Source organism: Cydia pomonella, chromosome 17 (genome assembly GCF_033807575.1).
Source record: "Cydia pomonella isolate Wapato2018A chromosome 17, ilCydPomo1, whole genome shotgun sequence".
In the NCBI taxonomy this organism is placed as follows: domain Eukaryota; kingdom Metazoa; phylum Arthropoda; class Insecta; order Lepidoptera; family Tortricidae; genus Cydia; species Cydia pomonella.
Window position 1 is genome coordinate 4,586,472 of NC_084719.1, and position 15,253 is coordinate 4,601,724.

General features: G+C 36.3%; 2 protein-coding genes across 2 annotated transcripts in view; one reads left to right on the forward strand and one right to left on the reverse strand.

Moving 5' to 3' along the window:
- LOC133527018 (phosphatidylinositol 3-kinase catalytic subunit type 3) overlaps positions 1 to 12,141 on the reverse strand; it is a 50,954-nt gene extending 38,813 nt beyond the window's left edge. The window contains exons 1-8 of the mRNA XM_061863905.1: positions 11,998 to 12,141; positions 11,734 to 11,922; positions 8,937 to 9,093; positions 5,945 to 6,082; positions 5,055 to 5,177; positions 3,645 to 3,740; positions 2,391 to 2,563; positions 920 to 987 (exon numbers count right to left, since the gene is read on the reverse strand). Coding sequence (XP_061719889.1) covers positions 920 to 987; positions 2,391 to 2,563; positions 3,645 to 3,740; positions 5,055 to 5,177; positions 5,945 to 6,082; positions 8,937 to 9,093; positions 11,734 to 11,922; positions 11,998 to 12,068 — 1,015 coding nt within the window. The 5' untranslated portion in view covers positions 12,069 to 12,141. The remainder of the gene's footprint in view (positions 1 to 919; positions 988 to 2,390; positions 2,564 to 3,644; positions 3,741 to 5,054; positions 5,178 to 5,944; positions 6,083 to 8,936; positions 9,094 to 11,733; positions 11,923 to 11,997) is intronic.
- A 431-nt stretch (positions 12,142 to 12,572) lies between these two features.
- On the forward strand, positions 12,573 to 12,958 carry LOC133527029 (dolichol-phosphate mannosyltransferase subunit 3). Its single transcript, XM_061863916.1, has one exon. The coding sequence runs from the start codon at positions 12,596 to 12,598 to the stop codon at positions 12,872 to 12,874; it is 279 nt and encodes a 92-aa protein (XP_061719900.1). The 5' UTR covers positions 12,573 to 12,595; the 3' UTR covers positions 12,875 to 12,958.
- The last annotated feature ends 2,295 nt before the right edge of the window (positions 12,959 to 15,253 follow it).

Here is a 15,253-nt window from a genome sequence, read left to right on the forward strand (position 1 = left end):
TCTGTCACCAGGCTGTATCTCATGACAGTTGAAATTTTCACATACATATTTTAACAACAAATACTAAAAAGTTCGGAACCCTCGGTGGGCGAGTCCAACTCGCACTGTCTAGTTTTTCACATATACATACATATATTATGTTGGTGTTGGTGATGGTGCCATAATATTATATTGTCATCCAGCAGATCTGATGATGGAGACAGGAGGTGGCCATAGGAACTCTGTGATAAAACAACGTAACCTAATTGTGTTTGGGGTATTTAGAATTGTCTCGATGAGTATTAGTCGCCTGATAAAAAAAGGTACAGTCAGCTATAAAAGCAGTATCAATAACTATTAAATAATGAAATAAAAACTCTATATGCCAAAAAAACGATAAAAATATTAAATAAATATTATTATAAATATTATAGGACATTATTACACAAATTGACTAAGTCCCACAGGAAGCTCAATAAGGCTTGTGTTGAGGGTACTTAGACAACGATATATATATAATATAAATATTTATAAATACTTAAATACATAGAAAACACCCATGACTCAGGAACAAAATATCCATGCTCATCACACGAATAAATGCCCTTACCAGGATTTGAACCCGGGACCATCAGCTTCGTAGGCAGGGTCACTACCCACTAGGCCTCGAACCGGTCGTCGAATATCATGCCAAAAATGCCTTTTGGAAAAGTGCTGATACCTTTTAAAGTGCTGGGTCGATTTCTACCGAACCACCACTCGAAACTTGCTTTCACGTAAAAAAAACTGCATCGAAATCGGTCCATCCGTTAGAGAGCTACGATGCCACAGACAGAGATTGGCGTTAAATATATAACAGCCTTTTTTTGCACCGGGGGTTAAAATGAAATTGTGTCAAAAAGTTAATCTTACTCTGCTTCCTCTGAAAGTTGTGACATACCTGGTCGGTTCCAGTTGACGCATTCCAGGAACTTGGTGAGAGCGCGTCGATGCGAAGATAGGTAGAATCTAGCACAAACAATTTAATATTAATATCGGAACTATCGCATCTGGAAATAAAATAATCAAAATCCAGGAATAGTCAAGAGAGAGAGAGAGAGTTTAGAGACATGTTCAATTTAGTCGTTTAACTTCAAATTAGGACAAATCGATCAGACCCTCTTAGGCCTTTTGTACACACACGTTTTTTTGCCCTAATAATCCACGGTTTTTAAACCGCGTCTAGACGCGGTCTCCCAAGTTGTATGGGCTACTATGGAGGTTTGTACACGGCCACGGTTTTAGCACGGCTCCCCTCCTCCCCTCGGTGCACCGCGCGTATGCACGCCGTAATGTTCGCCGGTGTTGTATGGCAGTCTGTACGAGCTTGCTGACGGCGCCGGAAGTCTTCACGTTTTATTCCATGTTAAGTACTGGACATACGCACGGGAAGAGACACGCGGGCGGCGGACAGAGCGCGACGTCATCCGAGTAGGTAAAGCGAATACCGAATTAGGTTTTATAATTGTTTGGCCGGGAATTATTTGTACTTAAGGCGGAATAACCAGACTATTTTATACAGTCCGCGTTATTATTTCTACGTCCAGTAGGTCCCTAACCCAGCGACCTTAGGAAATATCTACCCTATTACCTTTTCTTAATACCAAAATCGCCAAAAACTGACAACTGAATTTATTCAAGTTTGAAGTAAAGCAACTCAATCTAATGTCAAATATATCAGACATTTTTCCGTGATAAAATGCCTGGAACTGGACAACTTTGAGAGCGTGATGAAAATGCTTGATTGATGCTATACATTTTTAAGTACTAAACAATTTTTAAGAAAATTTTATGCATTTGCAGGGTGACCATCTTGATGTAGCACCTTTTCAGTAATGGTTTCTGTATAAAATAAATGAAACTCCATAGCTTTATACAAGTATAAATATGCAGACATACTATCGCCATCTGAAAAAGTGGACACTGCAGGTACAATTCGAACATTGCTTATAAGATGTCAAAAGTGAAGTTTTTGGTTGATGAAATGTCACTTTTGACAATGACAGATTAGTATCGTATCGGTGTGACATCTTATAAGGATTGTTCGAATTGAGCCGTATGGCTCTGAAGAAAGAAACACTAGTCTTGTAATGGTATTCTTGCCTTAGATCAGTTGATATCCTGGTCAAGGCACCAATTGTAAAAGCGTTCCTAATCTAACTATGGTAAATTCGACTTTAAGAGAAACCCAACAAACAAAACCAGGTCGTTAGAGATTGGTACAGAGCTGGTTTTCTTTATAAGTAATAATATTTTGGTAATGATTTAGACTTGTGCCTAGTGGGACACCATAGCAGGCTAAAAAAATGGTTTTAGAGAAGGCTGTGCAGCGGAGGTATATGTATTGTAATGGATGTAATGTAAGTATGTACCTGTACTTCCACAGCAAGTCTTGGTATGTTGCAGTGAGGGGTGAGGCGGGGGGTGCTGCAACAATAGCAGTCAACTGGTCGCGTTCAGCTGCAGTTGGTTTGGCGTCTCGCCCGCCTTGGCCGGCGCGGAGGGAACGCGCTAGACGATGCTGTTTGTTTTCTACTAGGTTCTCCTGTCAAAGAAGGGTTTTATTATATACGGTGTTTCTTAATTTTTTAAGCGATTGTCATACTAATGCGGATGCACAAGTCGCTGCGTTGTATGAGCGAGACAGCGCTAAGCATATAACGATGTCTGATGAAAACTTCTTTAGTCGATTCCTCTAGGTGAATATTTAGGTCATACTTAACAACGTTTACTGTGTCAGACTCTTCTAGGTGAATAAGAGGTCATACTGTATAACTTTTACTTTACCCCACCCCGTCATCGCGAAAAAACGATTGTTGTTGTCGATGTTTTCTATATAGGATAAGCAACATTTTTTCGCAACTTCAGGGTTACTTTCGCACTTGAAACTCGTTTATTATACATACAAATTCACCGTGAGAGCCACTATGTATTTTTAAGGCTTTTTAGAAGATTATTCGAATGACGTTCTAAGGAGATGCAGTTACTTGCTGCATATTGTCTGTATACTCGTATGTTATATTACATTTTATAATTTTATATAAACCGTATTGCATTATGATAAGATTATTTAATAGGTTTACCTAATGAAAGGTAATAAAAATAAATCAGAACTCAGTACTAATATATTATAATTACGTCATAAATTATTTTGCAAGCGTACTGTGAAAGTAAGATATCATTTCAATATCACCTTTAACCTATTCAACATATGAATATGACGTATTGAGGGTGTGGCTAACATATGCTCCAAGTTACATAGCAACTAGTGATATAAAAAGTAGCATTTAAACAAAAATAGCTATACTACAAAACGATGCAGACTGCAATCATTGAAATACAAAAATGTAATAAAAACCAGTGGTTCAACCTTTCAGTGATAAAGAACTCGATAAAAATAGTCAATATATCAGTTTATGATAATACTTTAACTAGTGCAAGACACAGTCCTTTAGCTTGATCCTCTTTTTAGATACGTCTTCTCTAGTCTCCTATGATCAACTGCCTTGCTCAGTAATAAGGGTCAATATTGATTAGCAATTTAAGTTACAGTTCTATTTGGTTCTACGTCAAAGTGCATAGACACATTATGAATGAAATTTGTTGCTCGCTGACTGAGTGCTTACCTGCTGTATTTCATGATCAGGTACTGTGACGATCTCCGCCTGTGCGCGGAACTGGTACATCTCGTCACCGTCTTGCTCGTAGTAAACTACTGCGTGCTGCAAACACAATGACGTCAGCACCAACTCAACGCCGAACATCACAAATAGATTTTGTTTTTATAAAACGGCAAGAAAAGTTTAAGCAGTTCCTATAGGCTTTTTGCTGAGTTTTAATGGTTGGTGAGGAGTCATACGGCAGAGATGATAGAGTTAGGTACAGGGTAAGCTTAACATTTTTGTAATTCACTAGCAGTTGTGTCTGTGCGTTTTTATTTATATGTTAAATTGGTTTCAGTTATAAATAGTTACAATAGCCATCAAATCGTCAGAATAAAGGCGGCCTTTTAAGTCCTCGTAGCCGTAATAATATAAAAATAAACACAAAACAATACAGAGTGGTCCGTTAAAGTACAGTCCTCTTATCCGTAGGAAGGCCATCTTACTTCTTACTTCCGATGGTATAACGCCCTTTGTGGGTCTTGGAGGAGGCCCTCCACTATCTTCCTCCAGTTGTCGCGATCCTTGGCAACCTTCCTCCAGTTGGTATACTTCCTTATCCTCCTAAAATCTTCTTCCACACAGTCCAGCCCCCTTTTGCTTACTAGGCCTTTTCTGTTATGGCGTCCACCTAGTCATAATTTTTGAAGCTATTATATCGGGTAGCTTTCCAGGTGACCCGCCCATCTCAGCGCTGCCGGTAGCAAGTAGGAAGGCCATCACCGCTGCTTTTAAATAAGGTAGTAGGAAGAGTCGGTAAATTACGTTTAGTTTATCCCACGTTTTTTAAGCTAAAGAAAGAACGCTTAACACGAAGAATTTCGTACATTGATCCGCCTGTATCTCTATCTCTAGCGCTCTCGAGTAATTATATTGCTGTTCCGCCCATGTTGGCGGCAGTTAATGACACTGTGCGAAGGGGACAACAATATAACAGTGCGCGTGCGATAGAGAGCGGAACAGGCGGTTAAATGTACGAAATTCCTCGTGCTAGGCGTCCTTTCTTTAGGGAACGGAGAATCAAAAACTTTAATACAAATTACCTCTAACTAAAGTACTTACGTTAAAACACAGATTCTCGTTTCTCCTTCCTATAATCATATCGATCTCACGGAGCGTGAGCCGGTCCAGCTAGTCCACCTGGAGTAACAAAGTACTTACGATGATACCGTCAATGTGGACGGTGGGGAACTTAATCATGAGGTACAGTAGGGTTCAAAAGTGCATAGACAAGTTATGAATCACTCATAAAATGTCCATGTAAATTTGAACGTGATGGTACATGTAGTCAGACCCTCGCTTCTCCTTCCCATATATCATCTCGATCTCACGGCGCCGGGCCAGCCAGCCCACCTGGAGTATGACAGTACTTACGTTGATACCATCAATGTGGACGGTGGGGAACTCAATCATGAGGTACATGTAGTCAGATCCTCGCTTCTCTTTCTCGTTGATCATTTCTATCTCACGGAACGTAAGCCGGTCCAACCAATCCACCTGAAAGTATACTGACTTTATTAGAAAGTTGACTATTTTGTATTTAGTACGTATAGTTCGCGTATCAATTCTGTGCATTCGGGGGTCGAGTAAATGGGAGGGCGTGCGCTGCGCTGGAAACGTCGCATCACACCCCACACTCGCCGGAAACCAGTGTTGGCAACGATACGAATGCAAGTTTATACAGACTTGTCGATTAAATCTACTAGTGCATATTTGTTTGTAGCTACACTTGCCCGAATCTAGATGTTTTCTTATGTGTACCATCTTCCATCGCATCGTATGTACCATCGCCCACACTGTTAACTGTCCATCGATAGACCTTAATACAAAAGGCATAAGGTCCACCGATGGACGGTTAAGAGTGTTGCTTGTACCATGGGCCTAAAGTCATGAAATATTTGATATCTAAGGAAGGGGATTGGGATAGCTACTCAAATTAGCAATTCATTCAATTTCCGAAATCCAGTAACAATTAGTTAGAATGAAGTTTGAATGACCGTGAATATGTTATATTATGACGTCTTATGTCGGTCATATAAGGTACCTACAATAGTCGAAATCGCACAAGTAAGTAGCATTAATCTGTGTATTTTTAACATTTTTTTTTTAATGTGAGAAATAATCAGTTACGAGTAAGTGTACTAAACTCCATCCATGTCTTGCTTTAACAAATCTAATAACACACGGCATAAAAAATAGAACATCAAATGAATCACTTGTATTTATAAATGCCGCAAAATTAAACCTTCATAAGTAAAACATACCTTCGGCATATGTCCATTCCGGTGCTTTTTGGCCAACTTGGCCAGCCGCTGCATCTGCTCCTTCCCCCGGTCCGGAGCCTTGCCCGGCGTTTTCTCTCCCCCCTCCACTCCCGGCCACACGCGGAGGTCGAACATCCCCTTTTTCAAAGAGAAAGAAAACTTCTTCAACGATACTCTGAAGGATAGGTAGTATTTCTTGCGGAGGATGCTGAACGAATGACCCATTACTGCGTTTTGAAAAGGTTGGTGTATTATTAAGTTGAAGCTAAAGACTGTTTGATTTAAGTTTTTTACGGGATATTTTTGAGTTATTATATTTCTTTTTTCAGAAAATATGCTCGATCACTCTAAGATTTATATCATTAAACCGAAGAAAAAAACATGATATGATATTTCTATTCTTAAACGAAACAACAAACACATTCGCTGTAACAGCACTGTTCCTATGCCCACTTCGAAAGCGTCGAAACACAATGTTTGTCAATGTTAGGTAACTTTGAAAGTCTTTTGCCAATTTTTATGATGCCGCGGCACTAGCATGTTACTGTACGAACGCACTCCCAGGACCGCTTCGATATTTAAAAAACACATAAGGAACAACAATATTGCTAAATGTTTTTAAGAAACTATTAGGCGTTCTTCACTTGTTTAAAAGAACTTTTTTGAGGAGTTTGAATGCGTGAAAGTTTTAAAAAGCATTAAAAGACGTGCACAATCCTGAGACTTGAGAAATAAACTGGGGGAGTGGCAGATTCCAACTGTCTACTTAAAGTTATCGATCATAACATAAATCAGCGACTTATTGAACCGTAGCCCGGTCGTGCACTCGACTCGGCTATCTCTAATAGTTTATAAAAACTTTTCCAGAACATAGAATTCACGCGCATATGTTGAGTACGGCTACCACTAATATGCCACTTATCTTGCTCGCACCAATATGGGTTGTGGGTACCCGAAGCCACTACGTGCGAGATGAATAGAAAGTGAGTTACGCACACCCTAGCGAACATGTCAGTGTCAGGTCAGTGTCAAACTCGTGGTAAGGCTAGAGGTTTTGTATGTTTTTCCTTATTTATGTTAATGTAGGTATACATTTCAATCTAGGCAAATATCGAAGTATGATCAAATCAAATCAAAAACAATTTATTTCGAACAATGTCCATATTGTGTTAGTAACATACAAATACTTAAATCTAGGGTTAGTATGACATGACATTAATACAAATTCCTACATGTTGGGGCATGTAGCTGCACCCAGTGCTTCAGCCACGGTGACTCCCACCGGTCAGCCAACGTGCATGATCCATTTGTAAATATTGATCTAGCGATATTCGGTAAGTCTAGAGCAATTTTCTTCGAAATGTTAATGTGTATATATTCAACCATTTTCAATAGCTCTAAAGAATAGTTAGTACTATACTCTGTATCTTTAGGTATTTAAATAAAAGTAAACCATTTTTTTACATTTTCGGGTAGTTTTCACATTTATTGGTTAACCAACCAAATACAAAACCGCCTGGATCTGTGACTGAATGTCTTAACCTTAGCCTACATTATTTTATCATGTAATGTTTTCATCTACCCTCAACTGGCTTAAGGAGCCATTTGAGGGTAGATTTTGTTTAATTTTATTTAAATACCTAAAGATACAAAGTATAGAGTCAGATCAAGCTAAGTTGGCAGCGAATTTGATAGCCCAGACTGTGCACGTGTTAAGTAAACGTCATAATTTCATAGAAGTTTGACGATTAAATAACACTTGCACAGTATGGGCTATTAAAATCGCTGCCACTTTAGCTTCGTCTGACTCTACTCTTTTCTGTACCGCGTTTATCAAAACTTGCATAGTATCTTTATGGGCACTATTACTGTGCTACTTAGCTACCTATCTCAAAAGTTTTTGACCCGAGATTCACGGCCAGGCCTTAATTATCCTTCGGCACAAGGGCCATAGTTTCGAGACTTGAATAATGATGTATACCACCCAGCCTGCTGTGCAATATGCCAATTTCCTCTATAAGTATGGTCAAAAGTATTTTATACTACGTCGGTGGCAAACAAGTATACGGCTTATCTGATGGTAAGCAGTCACCGTAGACTATGGACGCCTGGAACTCCAGAGGTGTTACATGCGCTCTGCCGATCCTAATACTCTGGCAACCTTACTCACTGGCAGGAAAACAATTCCATGAGTAGGGTCTAGTGTTATTAGTGTGTATTAGTGGTAGTGTGTGTGTTAGTGGTAGTGTGTGTTAGTAGTAGTGTGTGTGTTAGTAGTAGTGTGTGTGTTAGTGGTAGTGTCTGTGTTAGTGGTAGTGTGTCTGTTAGTGGTAGTGTGTGTGTGTGTGTTTAAACATATCATTGACAAGGACTTGACAAATGCGGGCACATCTACCGTAACGTTCTGACCTAGGTCGATGAAATCTATACCAACGGGTAAGGATTTATACGTAAATAATCAACTATAGATCGGGTCATTCACGACGACGCCATCTTGATGTTCTTAAAGGGTTGATTTGAGAAATCCGCGCGTCATCGTGGATGACATGAACTATACCGTGTGCGAAATGTGCAACTTATGTACGAAATATTTTGATATTTACCAGTCGCTTTTCGAAGAAGGAAAACATTGAGAGGAAAACGGAAAAATCCCAATACAGCCTAGTTTACCCTCTGGGTTGGAAGGTCTGATGGCTGTTGCTTTCGTAAAAACTAGTGCTTACGCTAAATCTTAGGATTAGTAGCCAAGCGGACCCCCGGCTCCCTTGATCTGTGGCCAGGACAATGCAAGGAAGATAATGATATTCTTTAAATGTTGTAGAGCTCCACTAATAGAGCGTTTTTGAAATTCATCCCAAAGTAAGATTAATATGGGCTTAATGCTTTTAACAACTATTATAATCCCGGCTAACCATCAGCCAGCCAGTTTCGACTGCAAATAACCATGTAAAGGCAGTTTGTACAAGTGAACAAAAAAGCATTAAAAAAATACCTGTCTCAACATGCCATGTTTCCCGAAGAAAGATATGGTTGTCCCACCCACAACCATGAGTTTCCCGGGGCCGGCACAGTCATATATGGTCATGGCCAGCATGGCGTTACGGGGGAGGTCGCTGTAGTATACAGGCAGGGTCACCCATTCGTTCCAACTGTAATATAAATAAATATTATAGGGACATTCTTACACTAATTGACTAAATGCCACAGTAAGCTCAAGATGGCTTGTGTTGTGGGTACTCAGACAACGATATATATAAATAAATAAGCATAGATGAAATAAAAGAAGGTGGAAAGATATGGAGGAGGCCTATACCCGACAGGGGTCCTTAACATAGAAAAATGAAAAACGATACTGTTAGAAAACTTTTATTATGTAAAAATATATACGGAAAAATAAAGGCTTAAATAAATAAATCATAATAAATAGATGAAATAAAAGATTGGCCAACTTTGGCTTTGGTTGGTCACTAATGTGTATATTCTCAAGTTACAAATGATACTGATATCCTAGGACAAAGGATACAAATGGCAAGGGCAATAGTGCAGCGTGATGTGGTTAATGCAAATACGTTATACATATATACTGATGGTAATACAAGTTTTTAAGAGTAAGAATAAAAATTTACAGTGAACAAAACTATACACCAAGTTTTTTTTTTTTTTTTGTTAATTTCAAGGGTGCATTCTCGAGCTTAACTCTCTCAAAGACACCGGTATTCTAATTAACTGCATTTCGGAGATCATCAATAGTTTATTTTTGTCATATAAGGCCCTTACGAGCGTATGCACTTGCCTTAGGGCCTGTTTACAGATTGATTAGTGTTTAGTACGAGAGTGTACATTTGCTACTAAACGTAAATACTATCTATTAGATATGTCAGTTTTAAATTGTTTGGTTTAATTAAATGTAATGCCCATGATACAACAACACTATATGCAACATTTAATTACGTTTTATAAAAATAAAATCATATAAACATTTTTTTTTAAATTAACTATGCCAATTAGTTTTAAACAGAAACATATTAGCTCAATAATCAAACTTGTCAACACCAATGCCATTTAGATTTGTAAATCTGATTAAATGTAAAATGAAAGGTCTTTTCATAGAACTTTGGGCAGCTACAAGGAAAAATTAAAATGTAGAAACTCACCAAATAATTATCCTCCTAAGGAACACTGAGTTTCAATCTAATTAGAATTTTTCATAAACCAAATGTAAAGTATGTAACTTTACTTTTGAGTGACATTAACGTGAGACACTTCATTCGGTTCTTGTCTGTTTTAATTTTTTTGTCTTTTAATTATTTATATAAGAATTCAAGCCTTGGCGACCCTCTACATCTCTAAGGATAATTTAATATATATTTTTATATTTTATCTCTGACACTTAGAGACTTATACATCTCTAAAGAATTTTAGTATTTTATGGTTTTATTTTTTTATCATAGTTTTTTTTGTGTAATTTGACATTTAGAGACAGTATACATCTCTAATAAAGTATTTATTATTTCATAGATTCGATATTTGTAATTGTTTTTTTTTTTTTAATTTATTGTTTGTAAAAATGGACATGTAAAAGTGCCCCTGTGGCCTATTTGCTGAATAAATGTTTGATATTTGATATTTGAAATAAAGTAGCATACCTTTTGTTTGATTACTTTGTCAAACAAACAAAATGTATCCCAATTTACTATACACTGTATTTTTTAAAAGTCCATTAAGTTTAAGAGTGCATTCCTGAGCTTCAATAAAGTCACTTTCTCAAAGAAACTATTCTAATTAACTGCATTTTGGAGATAATCAATGATTTATATTTATGTGATTAGGCCCCTATGAGTGTGTACACTTGCCTTAGGGCCTGTTTACATATTGATTAGTGTTTAGTCTGAGTTTATACATTTGCTACTAAATGCAAGTACTATCTCGGACGATCGATATTCGAAATGCCATTGATATGCCATAATTATCAAAAGTTCACTGAATTTAAAAAGTACTGTCTGCTTTACAACACTATTAATACTTTTTAAGAAAATAGTTAACTATGCCATTCAGTTTCCAAAAATGTACTTAGCCATACCCTGAAGTTAATGGAGTTTAAAAAAACATAATGTAATATAAAAAGGGTCAAATTAAAAATAGGAATATTTTGTATGGTGGGCTTTATGAGGTTATAACTTTAACAATGAAATGTTTATTAATACATGAGTATAGTAAGTAAAACAATGTAAAATCTATCACAAGATAATTGTATATAAAAGGACTTGTAAATGTAAATATTTACCAATAAATATCATATCATATCATATCATATGTTGTGAATTAACACTATCAAAAGACCTTTACCACTTTATATCAACACTTTCAAAAAGTTTTTTTTACCCAAAAAGCATGCTTAATTGGGTCATCCATTTGGGTGACAAATATACATGTATTGATTCATATTTGTTACTTTTAAAACCCGTCTTTTGGTATAGAGAAACAGATAGGAGACAATGTATATGGGTGTAGTTATGTACCTAGTAAATTCAGATGTCTTTAGAATTCAGTTGTAGTTGTAGTTAATAATGTAGTGTAAAAAGCCTCGAACTGTTTGAGTGTTGTTGCACACCTGTTATTGGTGCATAGATATTATACGTGGCCACTATACTTGTTACTTTGCTAGCTTTGTTTATGTACTGTTGGTGTGTCTTATAAAAAAAAAAATGTCTAACACATCTGAATCTTCCTACTTAAAACATAAAAATTGTGAGCATACCCACACATACTTGTGTTAAATATCAACTTACTTCCATCGATTAGTGAACGCCTTGTACGACGTAGTGACTGGCAGTGCCAAGGGAACTCCATCGGTCAACACTTGGCAACTCACGTACAAATCAGAGCACCCTTCTTGATACAAGCCAGAGAACTTCAACATGGGGTCCGAGAGCAACTTATCATACTCTGGTTTCGCACGCTTACCCTCTAAAGTTCCTCTATAACAGAAAGGTTTGAATAGTTTTTGTAACTTGAAAAACAAAGGGTTGTTGTAAACAAGGTTGATTACACACATTTTTATCTCCAATTTGTGATCTAACGATGAACTGTACACGTAGTAAAACTTATCATCTATGTCGTTCATAGTGAAATTGTAATGTTACGAAGATTTTTATGAAATTCCGTCCGTACGACGTGTTACAATACAACTTCTTCGTATGAATAATGAAACGCAACCCAAATAAAATAAATGACAGCTTTTTTTGACACTGGCAGTTCAAAATGGTATCTATGTCATAATAAAAACTGCTTTAAGAGTTTGCAGCAAACTTATTAGCGCTGTAAACCTTAGAGCTCAAATAGCTTAGACATCGTAGCTATTTAAGGCAGTCAAATAAACATTTAATTTTCAAACATGTATACTAACAACTCGATTAATCTGAAACGTCAGCGACGTCTGACAAATGTCAAAAGTTATAAAAGAATAGGTTATGTTTTGCTTGTAATCTTCACTTCTTCCAGTTAAATAAAGCAGTTTATATTATTCAAAGAAGTAAGTATACTTTTTTTACTCCTTTTTAGCATAACGGATTTTTTTTTAATATTTATAGTTATCAAAAATAACTGCCATCATCAGATTGTATTGTTCATTCTGTTTTCTTTTACAGGATCATGACGAAGCTACTAGAATGGATATCGGTGCTCTCAGCAGTGCTAGCAGTCTGGTATTCCCTCGTCGGTGGCTACGTAAAGCACCCAGTGATAGAAGCCAACATGAATCTCATATTGATATCGCCTATAATCTTTGTGATTTTGTTTGGCTTATACGCGGTAACAGTTGTCTTATATCGAGTTTTTACATTCAATAATTGCGAAGAAGCAGCGAAAGAGCTGCAGGAAGAGATTGCGGAGGCTAAGAAGGACTTGGCGAGCAAGGGACTCAGTTGGTGATGCCATACATTCCAGTTGACTAAGATTAAGATGTATATGTAAGGATAATTTGTAAATTTTATATTATATATTTAATGAAGTTGATTACAGACTTTTAATATGGCTGTGATGGTCTTCTCCTGCAACTCATGTTAGGTAAGTTATGCCAAAGCAACTTTTTAAATGTTTACTTACACTAGAATGTGTAGTCAGACAGTTAGTGACTTTTTACCACACATCGGTGGCAAATAAACATATGGCCCGCCTGGTAAGCAGTCACCATACCCTATGGATGCCTGCAACTCTCGAGAGCTGTTACATGCATGTTGCCAACCCTAGTTTAATTTGGTTTATGGGATTAATTTGGTTTCCTTAATGTTTTTCTTCACTGTTAAGCAGTTGGTAAACTTGTATTTAGAAATAGTACATTACGATACAAGTGCAAAAAGTAGGAAATTTGCATGCATATTGTACAGTGTTTTACAGTAAATATGACCCTTTAAAGTTATAGTGCTAATTACTGTACTAGGGCGGTAAAGTAGCATTATATGTACTGTAAGAAATATTACTATTCATTTTTGATAGGGGTCATAATTAGCTGCTGTATTCAAAGTTTTGCATCCAAAAGTTAATGGAAATTAGAAATGATAAGCATACATCAGCATCACACTCAAGGGAGCATTTTGTGGGTATGTCAGTTAGCAAGGTTTGCCGAAAAAAAACTTAACTTACAAGTTAATATACTTTTAATTTAATTTAATTTATTTAGGCTCACACAACAGGTTACAGTCATTGCGTTTACATGCATATTAGAGGCTTACAGCGGTTTGAACTGGACTCTAACCCTAAATATGTGTGCACATCAAGAAACAAATTTACATGCAATAAATTAGTGTCTGTGTATAAAATAACTCCAATAATATATGGCATCAAACTTGCAAATAATTATTAAGGATAAGTCATGTCAGTATTACATGTGTCAGTGCAAGTGAGGAGAGACATTAATATATATTTATTTTAAGATTATTATAATGTAATGTTTACCCAGGTATTGGCTGTTGTATTTATAAATGTTGTTATGTATTATTCATGTCACTATATGATGTTACTATAATGTCTTACTGACTTGTAAAAGAGCCCTTGAGGCCTACTTGCAGAATAAATTTTTGAATTTTGAATAATTCACTGCACTGTCTCCGCGACGACAGACATGGCAGGTTGAAATGTTTAAGCCTACTGGAATACGATCCGTATGTGTGACCAAGTTGAGATCTATAGCAAAGGATATTAAGGAAACTTTTACTTCGTTTTTGTAACTTACCTAGTATTTTTAGCCCCAGTGGTGACCCAGGAGAATAATTTACACTAATATAGAAACTTTCCGTGGATTTTTTGTCATTAGTGACCCAGAAGAAATATGATTACTGTTATGGAAAATCAAACAGGACCTCCCCATTTCTGAGTTGCCAGAAGAAAAGCGTTTGAGTTCTTTTACATAGTAGACAATCATTTCTTTCGATTAAATTAAGTTTTATTAGATCAATCGTGGGTAACCCAGGGGACACGTTTTGAGTAATCGGAACACAATAAACAGCAGAAGTTGTCAAAATAATGAATTTTATGGGTGGCAACAATTTAATTATAGTTTTACGTCAAATATACAAAAACAAATAGGAATTGAAGTTTAAAAAAAAACACTATTAATTATATAAAAAAGTTGATGGGCCCTATTACACCATCATAGGTTAATTAAATAACAACCATTTTAACAAATTTGGCGTTCTATCATAGTTTAATTGCGGCCTAAGTACCAATACCTTGTTTTGACAACTCACAAATTTATTGTTTATTTGTAAACCTTACTGACTTGCCTGCAAAATGCCTCTAGAGTCTAGAGTGTGGGGTATGATGATAAGAATTATATATATTTTTGCTCTTAATTTATGTTAATTTCACTATTCAAATACCATTCATTCAAGGTGAAAGAAACAATAAAACAATTATATATTTTATTAAGATTTATTTTAAGCTAGTTAAGAGTTAATTTATTTGCATAGAATATTTACATTTGAATTACTTACAATATATCTATTATATAGAATTTTAATGCCATCAACTCAAACATAACAGGCATTTCACAATATTATATTAGCAAACAATTCTATAAAATTATTCAAAACAATGTTGTTTTATGTTGACAAAAATTGGTCCTTTTTGGCTTAAAGCAACTAATTTATTTGCCCTTAATTTGAAAATAGTTTAGATAGCAACATTTTAACATACATTAATAAATTAAGAGTAATTACATCTATCCGGTTGGACAACACTGTGCTATCTTGCTGAGAGTGACAAGGAAATAACATATACCTTTCTCCGTCTCTCACAGCAGAATCAGATTGG